This window comes from Amblyomma mixtum, chromosome 10 (genome assembly GCF_055824585.1).
Source record: "Amblyomma mixtum isolate Tamu chromosome 10, ASM5582458v1, whole genome shotgun sequence".
Lineage (NCBI taxonomy): Eukaryota > Metazoa > Arthropoda > Arachnida > Ixodida > Ixodidae > Amblyomma > Amblyomma mixtum.
Genome location: NC_143021.1, coordinates 59,154,960 through 59,178,363, shown reverse-complemented (window position 1 = coordinate 59,178,363; position 23,404 = coordinate 59,154,960). Strand labels below are relative to the sequence as shown.

General features: G+C 46.1%; 1 protein-coding gene and 1 non-coding gene across 2 annotated transcripts in view; both read left to right on the top strand.

Annotated features, from left to right (window-relative positions):
• Window positions 1-12,553: 12,553 nt before the first annotated feature.
• Window positions 12,554-12,626, top strand: TRNAT-CGU (transfer RNA threonine (anticodon CGU)). Its single transcript has one exon. It is a non-coding gene; the product is annotated as a tRNA-Thr (tRNA).
• Window positions 12,627-22,553: 9,927 nt separating this feature from the next.
• The window catches only part of LOC149325886 (uncharacterized), a 77,399-nt gene continuing 76,548 nt past the window's right edge, over window positions 22,554-23,404 (top strand). The window contains exon 1 of the mRNA XM_089562624.1: window positions 22,554-22,686. Coding sequence (XP_089418750.1) covers window positions 22,663-22,686 — 24 coding nt within the window. The 5' untranslated portion in view covers window positions 22,554-22,662. The remainder of the gene's footprint in view (window positions 22,687-23,404) is intronic.

Genomic DNA, 23,404 nt, shown 5'->3' with positions numbered 1-23,404 from the left:
GCGGAGACTTAAATCCTGGAGACCTGCGCGTTTCTTTAAGACTGTGATGCTGGTGTTACGTGAATAATCGGAGTAAATAAAACGAACGGCGCGGTTCTGCAATGATTCAATGTTATTTTTATTAGGTAAGATTGGTAAGGGTCCCAAATAGCCGAGGCATATTCAATTTTAGGTCAACTTAGAGTGGTATAGGCATGAGCACGGAGGTGAGGAGGAGCATGCTTTAGGTTATGTTTTAAGAGACCTAATGACCGATTAGCAGATGCAAGCATAAGGTTAATATGGTGGTTCCATGCTAAGTCTGAATGAAGGTGAAGTCCTAAGTCCTAAGTAAGAAGTGAAGTCCTAAGCTTGTGGTATTGAGAAGAATATTGAATCCCGTAAACCATGCTCCTGTCCAGGTATTGACTGAATCAATGCGAAATTTCTTAAGGGTTCTCAAACGTACTGTTCACTGTTGCTTTGTAAGATATTTCAACAGTCCCTCGACACCGGTGCTCTGCCTGCTGACTGGACGGTCGGGAAGGTGGTCCCAATCCATAAATCAGGTAACAAGAATTCAACCCTTAATTACCATCCCATATCTTTGACAAGCATTCCATGTAAAGTATTGAAGCACATATTATACAACGGTATTGCGACCTTGCTGGAATCAAATTCATTTTTTACAGACATGCAGCATGGTTTTCGTAAGCGACTGTCTTGCGAAACTCAGTTAGCATCATTCACGTATAAACTTAATCTCATCCTTGATCGCCGCTCAATAGCTGACTGCGTCTTTCTCCATTTCGCAAAATCCTTCCAAAAGGTATGCCAAAAATTACTACTTTTTAAGCTAAGCCAACTAAACCTTGATCCGAGGCTTTTTTCCTGGCTGGAATATTTCCTTTGCAACCGCTCTCCATTCGTGATTGCTAACAATGCCACCTCTCCATCAACCCCCGTCCATTCTGCAGCGCCACAGGAATCCATTTTAGGCCCTCTTTTATTTCTTAATTATATTAATGACCTACCTACTTGCGTAACCTCGAACAAATACTTATTCGCTGACGACTGCGAAACTTTTCGGGACACTAACGACACTAACGACGTGTGCGCTCTACAGAATTATCTATCTTCAATATTAGCATGATGCACCTTATGGTTAATCAAACATAATTCTTCTAAAGGCAAATTTTTACGTGTCTCCCGCACATCATCTACTACAGGTGCATATTGTCTAAATAATAGCCTACTAATGGCGGTCACGTCACAACGCTACCTCGGAGTTCTTATATCTTCCTCTCTAAAGTTGTCGCTCCATATTAACTCCATAATTAATGCTAGCAACATGCTAGGCTACCTACGCCGGAATTTCTCCAATTCCCCTACCTCCCTAAAATTCATGTTATATAAAACCCTTGTCTGTAGTAAACTAGAATACGCATCTGCAATTAGGGACCTCAGCTACGCAAATTCAATTAATGCGCTCGAGCTTGTACAAAATAACGCCGCCCGTTTCATTCTACTCAACTTCAATCGTACTGCAAGTGTCACCTCCATGAAAAATACGCTCAACCTCCCACTTTTAGCCTCGAGTCGAAAATTTTCACGGTTATGTTTTTTTTCATAATATTTGTTGCAACTGTCCAAATCTAGGCGATGAAATGATATCTCCTCCGTCTTTCATCTCTTCACGGCTAGATCACGCTCACAAAGTCAATATAACGTCGCACGAAACAAAAGCTTGTTCTCATTGGTTCATTCCCCGTACAATAGCAGATTGCAACCACCTTACCGGATCGAAAGCCTGCATTCAAGACAACCTGCGCTTCCGTAACAGCTTAGCTAATATTGTATACTATGGCTCACCACAGATGTACAGAGGGCAAAACGCATGTCTAGAACACGTTCTGAGCGTGTTTCTGGCTCAACACGCTATAGCTAGCGATAAGATTTGGTTAAAAGTGGTCTAGATGTAAACATGTGCCGTTAAACTTATAGAATTTAATCGTGAATTTTTGCCTTCTTGGTCGCAGTGGCTTTGGCAGCGGCGGAACACACAGTTTGGTTGTTCTAGGCATGTGTTTTGCCCTCTGTACTTATTTTTCACTATTTCCTTTGTTTACTTTAGTTGCCTTTGTTTGTTCTCTTACCTTGCGCTTACAACTTATGCTTACTCCCTTTACTGAATTGTATAACGATGTTGAATTTTAGTTTTTGTTCCCTTTCTATAATTTGTGACCATTCCTTTCTGAAATGTCTTTGGCCCTGATGGTATCAATAATAAACAAATAAATAAGCGTATCGGAACACACGTACCACTGAAGATCCAAGTAAGGCTTGGTGTAACTTTCGCTACAACTAAGCTAGTAGACAGTCACGGAATAACGGAGCGAGGTCCGAGCCTATACAGACGCCATCCTTCTAGATAAAGTAGCTGCCGCTGACAGACACGACCGTGGAGCGCAGATATAGATCTATTAGATCAAGGAAGGTGACAACGTCAATGCCGCAGTGGTTTTGCAATTTGGTGGCACCGTACAAGTGAATTGCCCGACCCACGGCGGTGTGCACGGCATCTTGAGGGAGGGAATAGAACATGTCCTTGATATCAACAGACAAGGCACTGACATTTTTTAAAGGCTTCTCCTGAAATAATTCCGACACGGCTGCTGGGCGGCGCACAAGGAAAGGGTCATTGATGAATAGTTCCGAAAAACAGTTTTGAAGGTAGGACCCGAGGGCAAGTTTTCCTTGGGACGATCCCTCCACCGCCTCATTCCTTCTCCCGGTTCGAGGCACCTCGGTGCGCGCTATCTTTTGCCCATTGAACCAGAAACACAATCTCTGATGCATTCCGGGAGAGGTCTATTGGACAGCCGCACGTATTAAGCGACAGCGTAAGCAGCTCGTCCAGCTGAAATCCCGGCGTCGCCCGTCGTCAGTCGAAATAAATCCCACAGTTTCTGTAAAGAGAAAAGAGAGAAAGAAAGTAGCGGCCATTTGAGTTCGAACCCAGCCCACTGCGCCAGGTGGGCACGCAACGCTTATGCCACGAAGGTTTTCTTTTTGTTCTTTATTGCCCGCAGGCTACGAAGGGTCTTTGTTTCAGGCGTGTTTGAGGGGCACCCATTGAACGCGTGGTAGGGTGCATGACTTAGTAACCTGTGTTTGGGTTATGTTCTGGTCTTACAATAATGAAAATCAAACAGATTAACGTGCAAATTACGCGTCAGAAATTGGACGGAATGAAAACGAGGTGTTATGGCGCTTCGCTCTATTGAAACGAATGGTGTGTATGTGTAGAAGTGGCATAGTGTGCCGTGCACTATAAGCTAGATAGTGACTGATGATTGGCAATCGTTAACTGGGATTGTAATCGACGATCGTGACCGGTAATGTGATTTTGGAATTTGGATTGGTAATCTGTGAGAAATAAGAAAAAGAAAGAAAGAGGAAAAGGAGGAGAAGGCACTACCGAAAATCTCATGAAGCGGGAGTTGTACATCACATTACTTAAAAAGAGATAATGCGCAAAAAAGAAGAAAGAACAAAATGGAAGACCTGGAAAAGCCAGGCGTCTCATGACGCCTTGCCCCGACCATTGGCACTGCTGAGTATCGTGAATTCACCTCCTTTCATAATCAATAATGCTTTGCAAATCTGCGTCGTAACATTTTTTTTTGTGTGTGTAAAGAGGTTGATCGGATGATCCGAATGCCTACGTGGTCATCCTCCTTTATTTACGGCACATTACCCAGCATCAATGGGATGCGTGAGGTTTTTTCAGGGCCTTGAGCCGCTCCCCCCCACGACGCTTATCGCTGATTGCTCTCCCACGTATACACCATAGGCCTCTGTAAAGAAAGAATACAAACCATACAACTAATTTTAGTCATGTTACATTGAAGGATAAGAAATTTCGTTATGCAACTGAAAGAAAATTTTGTGGTATTTTGTCAATCTACGCTGTGCAATCTTTAAATGGCTGGTTAAAAAAAAAAGGCACTGAACAGTTAGAAAGTTTCAGTTGGCGCCGAGCATATAACCGAGACGGAGGCAGTACTTAGAGAACAGAGTGATTTCAAATGCGTACTCACGTCCCAGCTACGACTTCACCGTGAAAAAATCCTTCACCACCGCGGCCAACAGCGCTCAAACGTCTGTAAATGCTACTTTTCACCACTCACATCTTTCGGAGCGAAGTTATTCATCACTGAGACAGGGACGACAGGGTTCCACTATTCTTGCACTCGACGTACGCGTAGGAAGGCGTTGTCATCTTCGATCGTAGATTGATCTAGAATACACGAGGAAAGGCGCAAAAAACTGTATAACACAAATTCAACGAGGATGAGTGAGTGCCAGCGTGTTTTCGCAGCTTCATTCGTCGCCTTACACTCAACCCAACCGCAGGAGAAAAGAAAAACCTGTCCGAAAGCAACGCAGAAAATGCCGGGCAGCATTTCTGCATGGCGTCACCGCGCAGTGACTGGACGCAGTGAACAAGGAGAATCAGAGCCTCCTCGCCATTTCATGAAAGCGTCGCGGGGGAGTGTGGTCGGAAGGGCGACATAGATGTTTGGTAGTGAGTTGTAGAGCACTTCCGCGCCATTGCGGGCAACAGGGCTTGGAGGGACAGGACAGATACAGAGAAGGCCGCGGAGAAGGAACAAAGGGCGACAGAAAAACCAAGGATGAGCAGGTGTTTTGTGGCGACCGGGCCCAGGAAAAGCAGGAAAGGCGGTCGTGAGGCGAAAGAAAAAAGCTTGAAAAACAATTGACGCAAGTACGGACTACTCCGGTGACGTTTCTGCAGGTTTTTCTTGTTTTTATTTTATTGTCTCGAGCGTTGTATCTCTTCGCTAGCCCGAAGCGTCAACCTTTAGGAACAACTCAAGCTACCTGCTCCGTTGAGTTAACCTTTATTTGATGGCCAATAGAAATGTTCTGTGCGATTTGTGATTAATATCTCTTGCTTATAGGAGGAAGGGAGGGGCCGTTTCCGATGGTGTGCCTTATCTGCGCTTGGAAAAATTACGTCATCAATGGGCAATCACTTGGCGAAGAAGAAGCGGAAGGAATGCCTCGACGAAAACCAAGAATTTGCTTTCTTCATCGATGCGTTGCTACATACGGCTGCTAGCGAACATTAAGAACGCTGCTGCAATGAACACGACAGTAACAAACCTTGTCCAGCCTCTGGCACAGTCGCCGAAGGCTCGCTATGTTCATCAACCAGTCATGAAGTCCACGTGCCACATGTTGCATGTAGACGATGAAAGAGCTTGTTGTGCTGGCGTAATTGCAGAGCTATAAAACAAGGAAGAAACCTTATGCTGGCAGCTTTCTCCGTGGCGACAGTGGCACACCAGAAAAAAATGCAATGCCATAAATGTAAAAGACGCACGAAAAAATCTCAGGTAAAGAAGCGGGTTCTTTTGTTATGATGACGTTCAAAGAGCTGGTCTTCACAAGCGTGAAACATGCAAGGTCTTGCTGTTTGGGCACGTTTAGCCCTTTTACATCTGATGTAGGATATGCAGGCATGCTAAATGTGAAAATGTCAACTCTTCCCGTGTACAACTAATGTACGTGGGACTCTCGATAGGTGTTCCTCGGCAACTCGCTAATGGCACATGATGTTTCTGCACAGTGAAGCCCATTGTAATCTGCGCAGGTCTTACGAATTCTGCTAGCAGATATATATGAGCCCTTATGGCGGTTGCCGCAATTCACCTTCATGCAGCCCGCGTCTTTCATGCGCACACTGCATGTTTTGTCACTGCGCAGCCCACGCTTGACCTTCTTCTACCAGATATGTACAATACAGGCGGGGAAGATGTTGGAATCGCAAATGTGCCCATGCCCAGCCTGTGTATTTTCAATGCAGGATCCACGCAGGCTAGAGGCGGTAATACAGGTGTTAGACCACACACAGCCTAACTGGCCCCGTCAAGGTGCTGCACGGGCAGCCTCTATTGGGGGTGCCCGCACTTCACTATCTTGTAGCCCCATCTTTCATGCACACGAACTGCATGCAACCGATCATTAGCCCTTTCGTACCCGATTTAGGATACAGGCGAACAAGAAGGGGGAATGGCAAATGTGCCCATGCCCAACCCATGCGGGACCATCGCAGGTGTCGCTCAGCCAGCCCAAACTGCATGCCTGAAACGCTGCGCCACTGTAAAGCCGAAAGTTTAGTCCCTGTATTTTCTATGTGGGACTCATGTAGGTTCCAGGCGGGAATACTAGCTCTTTGCCCACACAAAATTATGGCAGCTCCCTCATGGTGATGTACTGGCAGCCCCATTTGGGGTTACCCGCACTTCACCATAATAGAGTCCGCATCTTAGCCCGCATATATCTGTGGTGGGACCTAGGTGTGCTGCCCAGTCTGCTTTAAGCCATGCTTAGCCGACGAGGGTCACATTCAGGCACGAAGTGGGCAGCCCATGCGTTTTGTGCCAGCACTGCACCCACGGGGGACCCATGTGGGTTTATTGCGGACAGCCACCAGCCCTCATTGCCCATGTCGAACCCGCATGAGCCCACCACCTTGTGCTACTGGGGAGGATTCAGAAGTCACGCAAGTTATGCAGCTGGGTATTCGTAATTTAATTTAGCATTGTAACTTCCCTGAACTTTCTGCAATCTAGAAAAAAATAATGTAATCAGCTGCGGCGGAACGCTTCTTTAGGCACTTGGAGCAGCCGATTTGCCAGTCTGCGCTGTATGGAGAAAACTGCGATCACAACAATGTCCTAAGTGCGGTGGTTGGCCTCGCAATGCGCCAAATGGCGCCGCCCGGGTGCTCCACTCGATTCGACGGAAGATATTCCGCAGCCACCTGCCGTTATCCGCCTCAGCGTACACGCACGCAATACCACGCGGCATTGCGGTCAGCGCATGTACAGGTAGAAGCAATACGAGAGGGAACAGAGGAGCACGTGACCGCCGCACACCGCGAACTGCTGTCGCCGAGACGCGGCGAGAATCAGCGGCAGAAGCGCACGCCCAGCAAGCATCGGCTGCTGATTTCTCCGCGCATGAGCCTGGTGCCGCCTATTCTGGTCGTGTGCTGGCGCAGCGTTTCGCGAAGGGTGGATGGAACGCGCTTCCATGTACCCTCTCGTATTGCTTCTACCTTCACTGCAGCGGGCTCTCAGCCGTGCCCGGCGGTGATTATCAAACCCCGAATATATTCTTACACGGTGGAGATAAGCGACTGGAATGAAACGTCTGCTGTAATCTGAAAAGAACAAACCAATTTGACCATTATTATAGAGTGTAGATGCAAGCGAATGAATCACTAGTAGTCTAACGGTGCGGTGTACCACCCTCTTCAGGATCTATGCTGGAAACTATCGAAGATGGAATGGACTGCTAAAAATTCATTAATTCCAGAGCAACCTCATGTTTCCTTAGTCTGAGACGCCCCAGTGGCTAGGTGGTTATGGCGCTCGGCTACTGAATCGAATGAGGCGGGTTCGATCTCGGCCGCACGCGCGCGTTCCCCTTACAAAAAGAAAGTTTTAGACAGTCTATAGACTGTTTATAGACTTCTGGCTATAAAGTCTATGGAATGTCCATAGACAAATCTTAGAGAACTGTCTATAGGCAATACAAATGCCATAGACAGTCTATTGACAATCTATACATTTATGGCCATACACTTTTAGTAGACGTTTTTCTACAGACAGTCTATAGACAATGAATAGACAAAAACCAATATCTAAAGGAAATCAATAGAGTCAATAAGAAGTCTATAGACTGTCTATAGACCATTTTTATAATGCCCAACCGCGACAGTAGCATTTCGATGGAGGCAAAGTGCTAAAGGCCGATGTACTCTGCGATTACTTCAGTGAAACACGTTTTTGGGCAAGTCGGTAACATTCTTGATTCATATTGCAGCGAAGAAGCACACACACACACAGAAGGAACACGCAAAAAGCAGCGTTCGTCCGTGTTTTTTGTGTGTTCCTTCTGTGTGTGTGTGTGCTTCTTCGCTGCAATATGAATCAAGTACTCTGTGATGTCAATGCACGTTATGGAACCACAGGTAGTAGAAATTTCTAGAGCCCTTCACTACGGCGTGTCACATAGTCTGAGTTGCTTTGAGACGCAAAACTCCCATAAACCAATAAACCAACCTTTAGTTTGCAATAATGAGACGTGAAAGATTTAGGACAAGTTTGTAATAAGAACCGATTCTCTTTTATGCAGATGGGTGCAACTGGTGCTGTCGCCAGTCATTTCGTAGTTGTCCAGTTAGCAAACAATGACTGAAAATGATAAACGCACAAATTCAGCTCTTTCATGTGGGAACAATGCTAAAACCAGCCGCGACCGTTCATGTTTCATTTGTAGTTTCCCTATACCTGCCCAAGAATCTACACTTTCTATTCTTACTATGCGCTGAGCACCGAGCACGCGGGCCGTTCACCAAGTCTTTCCCCGCAGCCATGTGAGAATGTTTTGCAAGGCGTTTGCATCAAAAAGTATTTGTAAGCTACAGTCTTAAACTTTCCGAGGGGCATTGGCGTGGTGATTTTTTTTTAGTTTGCGAGCATGTTATTTTCATTCGCATTGAGATATAGCTATGCCATGGAAGCAAACATTAGTGGAAAGAGCCAATACAGAAAACCGGGTACTTCAGATTACACCCGCATGTAAGGAGAGCATGTTGTGAGCAAGAAGAAAGAATAGTGCACGAATGCTGTTTATAATGATTAAGCGTAGTTTGATTCAGCGGAGAGCTGTAAAAAAATTTTAATTGAGTTTATTGTTGTGAAGAAAGGAGATAGAAAAGCTTTATCTTGTTTAAGCTATTGGCAACCCCTACGACATTACCGAAATAGCGCCAAGGATCCCGTTCAGTGGAGATACCTTCACGTTCTAAGGCGCACTGACATGCTTCAAATGGCCGGGCGCTGTCTTTTGAGGCATCAAGGAACGATTCCTTCCTGATTTTTACTTTCCAATTTTTATACAGGTCTAAAATAAGTTTTTTTTATTATATTAATCCAGGTCTTGCCCATTGCATCTTTAACTTGCGGTTTAAATCTGTTCATTCTTCCGTCTTGGCTTCATGAAAACATACCGATTTGTTTTCTAGTCCTTTTTCCTCCCCTTTGAGTCCACACTCCTGTGTAAGTATTTAAATATCTTAGCTGCTGCCTCCTATCGTCCAATCCACTGAGGCATTCATCACAGCATATTTTACTCCGAGATTCCCGCGCTTCAAGTGGTGCCCAGTTCATGTCCCCAGTACTGCCTCATTTGTGCTTTTGCCGTGATTGCACATACAAGAGGAGACGGGATGAAAGAAGAGAAAGATATCGAGGAACACTGACGAGCAAGAGTCATGGAGGTCAAAAAAGAGGCTGACGAGGGAGTTGCCATGTTTTAAGAGGAAGAAGAAGATGATGACGTGAAATAAGGACGTGGCAAAAAGGTACAGGATTCAAAGAAAAGGCAGATGACATGCATAAAAATTGCGATGGCACTTTGGCAACTAAAGTGTTGAGAGGCGAAAGCCGAGGACACTATGCCGTGACGACTTCCGGTGGATGTGGCGTCACACCATTCCCGTGGCTATATCGATACCCAAATTATAAATCTTTCAGCAAGGCGCAAATTTTAGCGGGTTGGTAAGAATTCATGATTCTCTTCACAACGCAACAAGAACGGGACAAGAGACCAAAGCGTGACACAAAAAAGCGCTGACTGTCAACTAGTTTTTATTGAAGAACAAAAGGCGTATATATACAAACATTTAAATACTTGTAAAGAACACAGAAGTTATCTGGAATAGATACCTCAGTTCCCTCTCGGATAAAACAATGAAAAGGCTGCTGAAACACAAGGTACCTTTCTGGTGAATATAAAAGGTCTCCATTATCTCACGTGTGACTTTGTAATTTTGTCGGACCCGGATTCTTATCGTTCCATCGTCTCTGAATGGGTGAATTCGCAGCATGTCGTTTCAGGGTATCTTCAGAGACAACTGGATTCTTTGTGCGCGTCGGACCCTTTAGTGGTTCCGAATTCGGACTTTCTGGTTGAATTTCTCAAGGCAGATAAACCCGGTAACTGCATGTTTGTCAGCATTGACGGGGTGGACCTGTATTATTGCTTGCCACATTGTGAACTCATGGAAGCTGTCAAGATTTCCATTACGCAGGACAATGATGAAAGTGCTTTTAGTGATAAATGCGGTGTCGCAGTTGACAGTTTTTTAGAAATATTGTACTTTTATCTGTCTGCAACAGCGGTTGATAGGGAGGGTGAGACTTTTGTGCAAGCGTCGGGAGTTTGCATAGGCTCCAGTGACAGCTTGCCTAGAAGTCTGGTCGATGTGTCAACAAGGGTCTATTGGAGCATGAAATGCAATGAAAAATGATACCCTTTCCCACACAGGCGCCCACTGCAGGAAATGCCTATGCAAGCATATAAAAGATCACGCTGAAAGGAAAGCCCTGCCCAGTGTGTGTTTCTATGCAAGGAGTGCAAATGCGTACCTGATTATAATAACAAGCGCATCCTGTTCCGGAACAGCGATGAAGTCACATGCGAGATAATGGAGGCCTTTTATATTCACCAGAAAGGTACTTGGTGTATCATCAGCCATTCCATTGCTTTATCCGAGAGGGAATTGAGGTATCTAATCTCCCACGTGCCTTCCAAATAACTTCTGCGTTCTTGATAAGTGCTTTAATGTTTGTATATATAGGCCTTTCGTTCTTCAATGAAAACTAGTATATTGAGTGCTTGTTTGTGTTTTCGTCTCCTGTGCCGTTCTTGTTGCGATGTGGACAGAATAATTTATACATCTTTCTGGGATCTGGAGTGTTAATTACACTTAGTTACACATTTCTTGATCTAATTTGACCCATATCCAACGTTTCTGCGACCATTCTGTGACAATTTTCACTATGCCCTGACGACTTCCAGTGGATGTGACGTAACCGTTGCCGTGGCTATATTGACGTCCACGCTATTTCGATGCAATTTGGACATATTTGCCTATAATTAATTCACTAATTACTCTAGAGTAATCAAACTTGGCTGCTAGGTTTATCTTTTCCTGCTCTATTTGAAGCTGCCATTGGTTTTAATCTATGTTTTTTAATTGCCGAGTTGAACGCGTGTGACACGATTTGTTAACGGACGGACGACAGTATCATCATCATCATTTATTTACCCTTAAGGGCCCTTGGCTTAGGGCATTACATAAGGGGGGGGGAGGTCGTTTCATAATCAGTGGTCAGTAAAATCAACAAGAAATACAAAGTACAGGGTTCATGGTCAACATGAACATTATCAAGATATTAACATGAGAAAGACACAGCAGCTCAAGAACAACTTGGAGAGAGATAAGAAAAAAAACACACATGCACACACTCAAAAACACGACAAAATAACTCAGCCCTTGAAATGTGATGATAATAACTGCCTGAATTTATTGGGTTCTGTTTCATTAACTATGAAATCGGGTAAGTCATTCCACAGTGTAATGGAGCTAGGCAAAAAAGATTTATTAAATGAGTTTGTGGAGCGGTGTATGCGCTGCAGACTTAAAGAGTTAAAAAGTCGTCGTGAGGTGCGAGGCGGCGGGTGCAATACAGTTTCTTAGCTGTGGGAAGGTGTAGTACAATTTGTGAAACAAACAGAGCTGTGAAATTTTACGCCGAAGTGCCAGGGGTTGCAGATCAAGGGATGCCTTGATAAGAGTTACACTGTGTTGTCTGCCGTACTGCGATGTGATAAAACGGGCCGCGCGATCTTGGATGGCTTCAAGCTGATCGATTAGATATTTTTGATGGGGATTCCAGATCGCCGAGGCATATTCGAGTTTGGAACGGATGAATGTTACGTAGGCGAGATGTCGGACATAATGGGGTGAAAAAGCAAGGGATCGTCTGATAAACCCAAGCATTTTGGAATCTTCTGTACAAATTTTTGCAATGTGCTCAGACCAGGCTAGTTTGTTGTTTATGATGATTCCAAGACACCTGTATGATTCTGTTTCGGAGAGTGGTGTGGAACTTAATGAATATTGATAGCTGAGGTTATTTCGCTTTCTCGATACATGCATGAACTTGCATTTCGAAATGTTCAGTTGCATGAGCCTTGATGTACACCAGGTGGTTGTTTTTCTTCTGTTTTTCTAATCAATTAGCTTTAAGCGATAACGTATTCAGTAATATAAATTGATCAACACCACAAAATAAATAAATACAACTAAAAATCCCCTGTGCCCCTTGGTTTCTGTGGCTGTTGGCTTCTCTCTTGTTTATAACGATCCCCTCATTCCCCTTTCCTCGTCTGCTTAATTGCTTAACGAGGGCCTCGGTTCTGGCAGCCTTGATGCCTTAGGAAGCATAAGAGGGTTCTCACACAGCTTCCACCCTCGCCGTTCGATGACATTCTACGTCACATCGGCGGTAACTCAGGACGTGCTACGTCCGCCGCTTAAGAACGTGGGTGGCGCTGGTGAACACTCCCAAGGTTAGGTTATTTGTAAACATACATACCCCCGAAAGCAGAAGGTTTGACAGCCGTCGCCGTAGCTCAGTTGGTAGAGCACCGGACGCGTAATTCGGAGGTCGTGGGTTCGGATCCCACCGGCGGCATGTGGTTGTTTTTTCTTCTGCTTTTCTAATCATTTAGCTTTAAGCGATAACATATTCAGTAATATAAATTGATCAACACCACAAAATAAATAAATACAATTAAAAATCCCCTGTGCCCCTTGGTTTCAGTGGCTGTTGGCTTCTCTCTTGTTTATAACGAGCCCCTCATTCCCCTTTCCTCGTCTGCTTACCAGGTTTCTATGAGGTTTAAGTCGCGTTGAAGCAGAGTCTGATCATCGGGAGTATATATGCGGCGGTAGAGGACACAATCATCTGCGAAGAGACGGATACGAGATGATATGGCATTGGGAAGATCATTTATAAATATGAGAAAAAGGAGTGGTCCTAGCACCGATCCCTGAGGGACACCAGAGATGACTGTGGTATTTGACGATCTATGGTTGCCTATTACTGTATATTGTGAGCGGTCGCGGAGAAAGCAGTCGATCCATGACAGGATGAAAGGGTCGATGTGGAGGCAGGAGAGTTTTGTCATTAAACGCCGGTGTGGAACGCGATCGAATGCTTTGGAGAAATCCAGGTAAATGACGTCGGTTTGAAAAGAAGAATCTAAGTTTAAGTTAAGGTCTATAGTAAATTCAAAGAGGTGGGACTCGCAAGAATGGCCTGACCTAAAACCGTGCTGTTTTTCGTAAAAGAAAGCGTTATTGTCGAGGTGTGATGCGATCTGCGAGTATAGAATGTGCTCCAGCCATTAAAGGCTTTCGCCTTAATATAAAAGCGTGTGACATGACGTGGTATAGGGGGGCAGAGGAGCAGCGAAGAAGGTGGCAACATCGGAGGGGACGTCTCTGTCTTCCAGCCGGTTTTCAGAACATCAAGGGCTCCCAGCAGGTGATGAAAGCCTCGGCTGCTGGGCGCATCGCCGGCTACTGCTCTGGTTTCGCGCTTACGTTCGTTCTACGGGGTTTTCCGCAAGAACCAGCTGTGCCTGCGTCTATTCCTGGGTTCTTATGGTTGCGACGCTGACTCCATCATCCACCCGTAACCGCCAAAGAATGCTCTGACGCTGACTGCGACGAAAACTCCGATGCCGGTACCTTACAACGCTCAGTGGTGGTTCCTGAGCCGTCGACGCCTTCCACCTTTGCGACGCACACAACGCATACAGCTAGCAGCGCTCAACCTTCGCTAAGCACACCCACAAGACTTTGAACGGCTTGAGAACAAGCTCTCAGCGCACTTCACCGTTACTGTTGTTTTTAATCTTTCTGGACCGGGGGTGGGAGGATTGATTACTTGTGGGTATGTTGGCATTGCGAGCAGTGTCAAATTAACAATGCGTTTGTGTGGGTTTTGCTGATAAGTTTTGCATTGTAGCGTATGTTGTTTAGTGCATGTTAAATACATAGTTGCGTAACTACCGCGTCTCCAATGTCCCTTCAATCTGCCTGAGGGTTCTGTGCAGTGATTCGTGCCAAGAATAAGTGCCGAGCCTACCAGGACCCTGTTATTGCTGTAGCGTAGCTGGCCGCAGTTTACAGATTTCGGTCATACGTAGATATGTCCAAGAAGCCTCTTGTTCCTTTGGGCGCGGCCACGGGAGAGAGGTTGTTGTTGCGACTGAAGGAAGGATGAAAAGGAAATTGCACTGGTCTGCCGACTGGCTCGAGCTGAGCCACAACCGCTGCCACGTGCAGATCGAAGAGTGTTTAAAGATATAAAGATCGAAGAGAGTTTAAAGCACCACTGATAGGTACGGGGTCGCCATTTTGTTTACGTGATGGCGCCCCACAACTACATTCTCGTGCTCACTGAAAACGAAGCAGTTACCATTTGCAAACAGGGCTGCATTTTGTGAGCATTCTCCTTCAGCTCTTTTTTGCTTTTGTAATCTTCAGTGCAGCCTTCGATAATGCACGTTCAAAACAGCACTACTTGTGGGCTGTCTAACTTTAAGGTTGCAAACGGCAGCTTCCAACGAGAAAACAGCGCAAGAAAGTATAGGGAAAAGAATCTCTAGAAAATTACCTCCTTGGCTTTGCAGCGTAGGCTGAAATTATAGATTTAGACCACACAAGCAGATTTTTTCCAGCTTTTTGGGTAGAAAGAAGAAAATCCCCGCTCATATTCAGTCCTTTACCCTGAACGCTGCACCTCTTGGAAGAAACACAAGCTATTCAGTTTTGCAGGTGGGAAATTACCAACACGGTTCTTCAAGATGCGAATAGGTCAATTTCATTGGCATCCGCTACTATGTCTCTGATCAGGTGCAGTATAAGTTGGTGAAAATGTTTCTTCCCACGGCAGTGGTGATTCCGAAGCACTGCCACTTATTTCAAAGAAGATGAGGCTGTCGCAATGGAAACGATCTTCAATGCCGCCACGTCGGACGCGAAACATTGCTACTTCTTTTTCAAGGCGGCTAATGTTTTCTCGTAGTTCATAAATGTCTAGATGCCTGATTCTGAAACATGTAAGTTACTCTTAACGAGTTGCTGGATGTGTTTATTAGGCCTATCCTGTACGATATGCGGCCTTGCTTAAGTTTCTCTATAGCCTGTGAAAATCTATATTCCTTTCCTTCAATTGTGGCCCCCCATCAATAGTTTCTTGGCCATTTTAAGCTATTCGCCTCAGTACTTTCATTAGGTTGTGGGCTGTTTTGGACGTCTTCGCCACAAACGCAGCGAACGAAACTGGGCTACTTCAGTGCAGGGCATAGAGACTCAGCAATGAATGCTTCATTCGATTTGAAGCATTCACAACAAAGAAATGGACGGCTAACGTGGGCAGAGCAGCGAGATAAGGAAAACTGATAGTTGACCTACTTGGTTAACGCATCGAGTAACGCACTTCGCAGTACAGCTTTTGGTGTCCAACCTTTACCTCGTCTTTCGTCTCTTCGCGCCAATTTTTTCTAGGAAGGATGATAAACTTAGAGTGTCTCATTCTGACCATGCTTCCGTTCCCACTGACAAGCAGCGGTCGACGCCCGCTTTTGAAATGATAAGGCCTGCGTCTAAACGCTATGTAAAAAGCTGCAGCCACAGTGTGTCTGCATGCCTTGCATAGCAGGCATAGCGCCTGTATGACGAGGGCTTCTCGGTATAAACGTTAAAAGTGGTAGGAAAGTTTTTGTTTCCAAAATTTTGCGGACACTTCCGCTGTGGCTTTAAGGTTGTGATGCGACGTCAGTGGGTCCCGTGAGTGGCTTCTGATGCTTACAGACACACGGATGTCAAAGACCGCATGATATATATATAAATTCCTGCTTTCCCCAGGCTGTAGGAGCGTGCCTGCGTGGTCTGTGGGTTGCCTGTTTTTCTTGCAACTTCACGGTCAGGGGTTCGGTTCCCAACTTACCACTTCAATCTTTTTTTCAGCGCTATTCAATTTTTGCAAGACGTACAGCCGTCCAAATCTTTACCTGGAGTGCTCGACGACCCCTTTTTTGCACTCTTGTGTTTTGCGGTAAAGCAAACTTGCGGAAAGCTCAGTATTAAAGGGTCAGTCTACTGAATTTTATCGACCATATTTTCTTTGCGGCAACCGATAGCTCTTTATTCAAATTACCGTTTAGCCCGCTGTGGTGCCAAGGAGTGCGGTAGAACATTTTAAAATAGAATTTATTAATGTGGGAATACATCTGTATGAGATGGTAGTCTCATCTGGCAACCACCTGGATTTCCGCCGCGCGGCGACAAACATGGCGGCGCCCGTCGAAGCCGGACCTCTCGCTTCGGTCTGAATTCTCGTTGTTGCTGCCTTTTTCAGTGCGTTCACTGGCCATAAATGGGGCGCCTGTCTTTCGCTTCGTCTCATCTCGCCTATAAGAAAACATATAAGAGATAAATTTGCTTTATTTTAATAATTAGAGTGACGATTCTGCCGCTCCTAGGCTTAAGTGGAGAGTCGGTTTGTTTACTGCAGTGGTTCCCGTCCTGACGACCAGATGGCGCCACTATAGGCTGAGTTTATTTTTGCGTCTCTGCTAGCATACGCTGAACTAAAAGTGGGAATGTGCCTGCGTTTTGCGTACGTGTAACTATAAATATTCATGTGATTTACAGAAAAAGCGAGCGGTGTACCTTCTACAGTTTACTAGAACAAAACGTGCGTTTCTCTGACATCGGGCGTACAAATGGTACGTAGTATATTCACTTATGCTTCTACAAAAAAAGACTACCACTTTCTTGAACAAAATGAACGTTTGGGGTCGCCACCATGCTTTTTTACGCGACTTTTAACGCCGAAATAAAATATAAATTCCTGCCTAAACCGGGCGCAGACCCCTCGTTATTGATGTTATAGGGTGCCAACTACCAGAATATGTCATTATTTATACACTCATCTCGGTGAGTAGACTGACCCTTTAAGCACGGGTATAGCGAGCCTGTGGTTATGTCTGATATTTCCACATGTTTGCAGCGTCATAAGCTGCAGGCACACGGAACACGCGGCTGTCACGCACGCCAGTAAACATTTGGCCCGGCTGTAGATGTCCTAACGATGTTTGAATGGGGTTAAGACCTTCTGATAACCAGTTCTGTATCTTTTAATCACTTTTCAAAACCGCCGCTTAACTTGTGACGTAGCCACCTTTTCCGCCAATCCTGGTTACCGCTTGCAACTGCATAGGATGGTGCTGGAGTTTCTACAGAACAGGACCCTTAAGTCTACCGCTTCATAAGATGAAAGGTCATGTTTCAAAAACAATAATGATTCTGAAAATAAAGCGACTGCAAAGAAGAAGACGATCAGCGCCCGCAGTGGGAGCGCCAACGCATTGCGCGAGACGACAGCGCTGACTGTTCGAGCCTGGGCGCGCGATTTTGCTGCTCCGCCGGGATTATGCGCCCACTGAAATCCACACAGATGCCAGTGGCGTTGGTATTGGTGCCGTCCTTACGCAACGTAAACCGGGCTTTGCTGAGTATGTTGTTGCATACGCGAGTCGCACACTGACGAAGTCGCAGTTGAACTACTCTGTGATTGAAAAAGAGTGTTTGGCAATCGTTTGGGCGATCACAAAATTTAGACCTTACTTGCACGGCCGACCCTTCGACGTCGTTACCGGCCATCATTCATTGTGTTGGCTATCCACCCTGAAGGAACCCAATGGACGCCTCGCTCGGTGGGCCTTACGCCTTCAAGAGTATGACATTAATGTGGCATATCGCTCTGGCCGGAAGCATCACGACGCCGACGCTTTGTCACGCTCACCTCTAACCACTGAACCTGCTTGCTCTCCCCACGTCGACTGCGCTTCCTTATCAATGACCACCATGGCCACCGAGCAGATCAAGGACCCCATGGATCGGTTCTATTATAAACTTGCTTTCTAACCCTTCCGTCACGACGGGCCCACGAGCACTGCGCCGTCAAGCTGCCCACTTCAAGATTCGCGATGGGCTCTTATACCGCCGCAATTATATCTCTGACGGCCGAAAATGGCTCCTTGTGATCCCGGGGCACTTACGTTCCGAAGTGTGCGCCGCCTTTCACAATGACCCAGCAGCCGCTCACGCCGGTGCTTTCAAAACTTATACACGTCTTCGCCTCCGTTATTACTGGCACGGTATGTACAGCTACGTCCGCAAATTCGTCCGTTCTTTCCCAGACTCTCAACGCCGCAAGCCTAGTCACCACCATCCGACCGGCCCCATACAGCCTCTAGCTTGCCCCTCGAGGCCTTTCGGCCGGGTTGGCATTGACCTGTAAGGGACAACTTCTCTACACGGCTACAGGAAACCGCTGGATCATTGTCGCTGTCGATCATCCGACACGGTACGCCGAAACCGCTGCCCTTCCCTCTGCTACGACGCAGGATGTTGCAGCCTTCCTCCGGCACCGCTTCATACTTCGCCACGGAGCGCCACGTGAACTTCTGGGCGACCGTGGACGTGTATTCCTGTCCGAAGTCGTTTCATCCGTTCTACAACAATGAAACGTTACCCATCGCACCACGACGGCTTACCACCCGTAGACTAACGGGCTTACTGAACGCTTTAATCGTACGTTAGGTGACATGTTGTCAATGTACATGGCCGCGGACCATTCCAACTGAGACGCGGTACTACCCTATGTCACTTGCGCTTGCAATACTGCCATTCACAGTACAACTGATTTTTCGCCATTTTTCCTGCTCTACAGGCATGAACCTTCGTCCCCACTTGACACCATTCTTCCTTACCGGCCCGATTCCTCGGAATCCACAACTGTTTCCGCAGCCTCTCGCCACGCTGAAGAGTGCCGGCAGCTCGCTCGGGCGTTCACATCCGCCGACCAGGGACGCCAAAAATACCGCTTCGACAGCACGCATGACAATGACACTTTTTCCCCACAATCCCTTGTTTGGCTCCGTGTTCCTCCTGCCTCACCTGGCTTCTCTTCTTAGCTGCTTCCGAAGTACCATGGGCCCTACCACGTCTTGGAGAGTACTTCCCCGGTTACCTACATGGTTTGGTTTGGTTTATGGGGTTTAACGTCCCAAAGCGACTAAGGCTATGAGAGACGCCGTAGTGGAGGGCTCCGGAAATTTCGACCACCTGGGGTTCTTTAACGTGCACTGACATCGCACAGTACACGGGCCTCGAATTTCTCCTCCAAAGAAATTCAGCCGCCGCGGCCGGGATCGAACCCGCGTCTTTCGGGACAGCAGCCGAGTACAATAGCCACTGAGCCACCGCGGCGGCTGGTTACCTACATCATTGAGCCTGTAACGCCTTCACCAGATCACCGACGACGTGGGCGCGAGACAGTCCATATGTCTCGCTTGAAGCCCCATTACGACCCATGCGTATTGACGTCCCCTTAAGTCGTCAGGATGGCTCTTCTTTCCCCGGGGGGCCGACTGTAAAGAAGAAGACGATCACCGCCCGCAGCGGGAGCGCCAACGCCTAGCGCGAGACGAGAGCGCTGACTGTTCGAGCCTGGACGTGCAATTTTGCTTCTCCACCTGGTCGCCCCGGCCAAGCGCCTATTGCCAGTAAAGCCCCTTACACAACAAAAGAACGAACATTCATGTCGCTCCTTATACACAGGATATAGAGCAGAGTATAACATGTCCCCGAGCGCCAAGGCGCAAATGTCGTTCGTTCAGCTCCAGCGAAACAGTAAGCTGTTTGCCCCAACTTTCGCCCTGCGGAAAAAAGAAACTGTGCGTGTCCGAATATGGGAAAGATGAAACAAAATGCGGCACAGAAGTTTTATATAAAATCAGTTCACTGGAGCAAATTTTTATAGTGCTGAAATAGGGCAGCTTGTTGATGGCAGGCAGTTACCACACCGAGTGATCGTTTATGGCAGAAAAAAATATCGATCTTCCCTTTCCTGTGGCAGATGCACAGGCATATGTACATACAGGCCATTACACTGAGGCTTTCATCCTAGGCCGAGCAAAGCATTGAGTGCGAGTGAAATCTTTGAGGTCGAAGCAGTCGGATTCCTCTCTGAATTCACCATGTGGAGTTAGAAGGATAAAGGGTCTAATTCCTGTTAAATCTGACGCATACTTTTCTCCTTTCTCTACTTTAGGCCTAAGCACGACCATATTATTCGGTACCGTGTTTTGAATACAAGTCTTAGTTCTTATTGTTGCCAGTATCCGACAATCCTTTTGTCTTGTGTAGCGTACCTTTTGGCTGGACCTGACCCATCTGAACATGCTTCCTTCCGAAAAACCCACCATTCAAATTTTCTGTCTAGCAAGTTTGATAGCTATTCTGTTCCGACCATCTGAACATGGTTCGCAGTTCCGTGTTACTGGATTTTTTGATGAGCAAGTCAAGTCAAGTCAACTTTATTCCAGACATGTAAAGAAAATCACATGGCTCAGGAGGAGGGAAAAAAAGCCGCAATATTGCGGCTTGACAACGTTCCCTTCCCCTAAACTACATCGGCGGCAGGGATAATGAAAGCATATGAAGCATACATACAAAGCACTTAGTTCAAAATTTGAACAGAACAAAAAAGAAATCGAACAAATAAGAATGTACGGTTTATCCGCAACCGGAAAAGCAATCAACATAATATATCTTACATCACATACAAAAAGAAAAGGCATTTCAAAGCAAACACATTCCAACACAGAGCAATCAAGGATCGCAAAGGCAAGGCTAGCAAATATTATAAAAATAAAGTTTTCATCTGTTCGTTCGAAGGCAAACGAACGGAAGAGTTGGGTAGGCGAAATTGATTAAGCAAAGTAGGTAAGGCGTAATTTAGTGTCTGAAATCCGTAATTAGTGCGAGGACGCGGAACATACCAAACTTCATGATGGCGAGTTAGATGGGAGTGCGTATTTTCGCGCAAATTGATAGTTTCTGCTAAGAACGGCATTCGACGTTCGGACAAGGATTTGCACAGTTGGAGGAGGCGAAAATCATAAAACGAGGAAATTTTAATTATGTTATATTTTGAGTATAAAGGCCCAGAAGACGAAAAAGAAGGCACATTTGCTATTGCTTTCAGCGCGGTTTTTTGTACCGTTAACAGCTTGTTTCTATTGGTGGCTGTAGTGCTGCCCCAGATTAAGTTACAATATCTTATATTGGATTCGAACAGCGCGATATACAAGAGAAGCTTGGTTCTCTCAGGTAGCATATATTGCAGTTTTCTGAGAATTCTAAGATGAGATGGTTCATTTCATTTAAAAAACCTTCAATTGTATTCTCTAATTGGTCTATCTTAAAATTCAATTCCGTTCTCTTTAATCAGATTTTTGGTTAGTTATTCATTGATTCTTTATCATGCTCGTCTTATCAGACACCTCACACAGGCATGAAAATATAACATGGCCGAGGAAGTAGTGCTGGCTCCGTCACTTGAAATCTTCTTTTTATCGACTACATAGGACCGAAAAGTACATAAAGGTACAAATAGAGCACATTTTCACACTGACTTACACCAAGGACAAGGATCACTTATTTTAGCTTCGTTCTGTGTTCTTATTGTAGGCAAATGTGTTATAGGAGTTACGGGATTGTTGAATCATTTTCCAATTTTGAATCAGTAACAACAAAGTTTGAACTCTGAAGTTTTGTGCATGATTGATTAAACTGACTTTACGGCAGTGAAGGTTACTAATAAATTCTGCTCGTGCTATAAGAGCTTTGTCGTCGTTTCTTTGCGTACTATCATTTTGTTGCTGTGCAGATCGTAGTAAACAGAACTGTAAGGGAAAGAAGTCGTTATTTTGACATATTCGTCGTCAAAGTGCAGACTGAGATTAGGGCAGCACTGCAGTGCGAGACATCTCATGTTTTCGGTGCTTCATCGCAGCATTCCTAATTTAAATATTTCGTTGTAGTAGCGTTTCTGAAACACATATAGACGAAGGAATCGCATTGTCGAGTGTTGTGTCGCAGGACTGTTATCTTCTCTATCTGAATGGCGTTATCCTGGCACAACACGCGAGGAAAGCGCTCAGAGAAGCTCTCTGGAACGATCCTGTTTGTCCGAATTGCAGGATCATCTAGTTTACGGGAGCCTCTTGTTCAGGCAGGCAGGCAGGCAAGGCTGGCTGCCTGAACAGCATGATTTGTGCCCGGGCCCTCCGTGGAAGTGAAGCCCGCAAGAAAAGCCGATAAGAGAGAGGCAAAAAGGGCCTCGTTAGAGTGTCGTTACAGTGGGGCGGAACCAGTTCAAACCGCATCCGTCGGGCCCGCGCGGCAGGCGCGAACTCAGCTCGGCGCTGCGGCCGCGCAACCTCCTCGCTCGGCCTTGATAAGCGGCACCTCCTTGACGAGAAGTGCCGATCGCCGCCGCTCGCTGGGACGGCAGGCGCGGGCGTCTATTGCGTATCTCGTATAACGATTAAGGAGGGGTGTTCCACTCGCACGCGCCGCTCGGAGGGGGGCAAACGAGGGAAGGGCTGCTGCGGTGAAAAAGGACACCCCTAACCGTGGTCCTCATCGTGCATAAGTGTTTGAAAAGAGGAAGCTTCGGGAGGAGAGTGAGGGCTAGATTGGAGAGGGCTTACGTGCCTAGGCAAGCACACGAAGCAGTGCAGATCGCTTGCAGCGAAGGAAGCCTAGCAACAACAGAGGGGCCTAGCCTACAGCTCCACAGAATGAGGACCAAAACTTGGACACCGGTAAGCGGCTCGAAAAACTGCACTCGTTCGCTCTTGTTCGCGTGCGTGGATATCGCGCGCCGAACGATAAAGGTGGTCGAAGTACTGCAGAAACGCGTAGATTGCCGGCTGTCTTCGAGAGGCAAGCATTGTAGGCTGTTTCGCCTGTCAACATCTAAGCTGCGGCGCAGACGGGCTTCCGTCAATGGAGAGCTTTGGATTCTTTATCTTAGAGAAGAAGACGCGCGAAGGCTCCAGTTTACTTAGAAGTGCATTGTTTCGCTAAAGCTAAACTAATGCGTTTAAGGATCTTGCATACTAAAAGGGATGGCGGGTAAACGGAGTATAATTTACACTCTTATTACGTTGCCTGCAAAAGCAGAGGACTCAGTCTGCTAATATGAACGTTGAGATTAAACACACTGATTTCAGAAGTAATGACGGGTAGACTTATTTTCATTCAATCAACATTTACTGTCAAGTGTGTATGTAAGAATCATTATGGTTTTTTTTTCAATGTTATTTATATTTATACTTGTCGCCTACTAATTGCTCTTCAAGACCGGTATTATTGACCCTGTGGTCAGGCTTAAATAGAGAGGCGCTATTTCCGACTCTCGCACGACATGGTGTGACCACGCAATCCATATTATGAGCAAACTTTGTATATTCATTGACTGAACATTCCCCAAAGCATGAGCTCCAAATTAGCACGCAGTATTTAAATCATCCATAAATT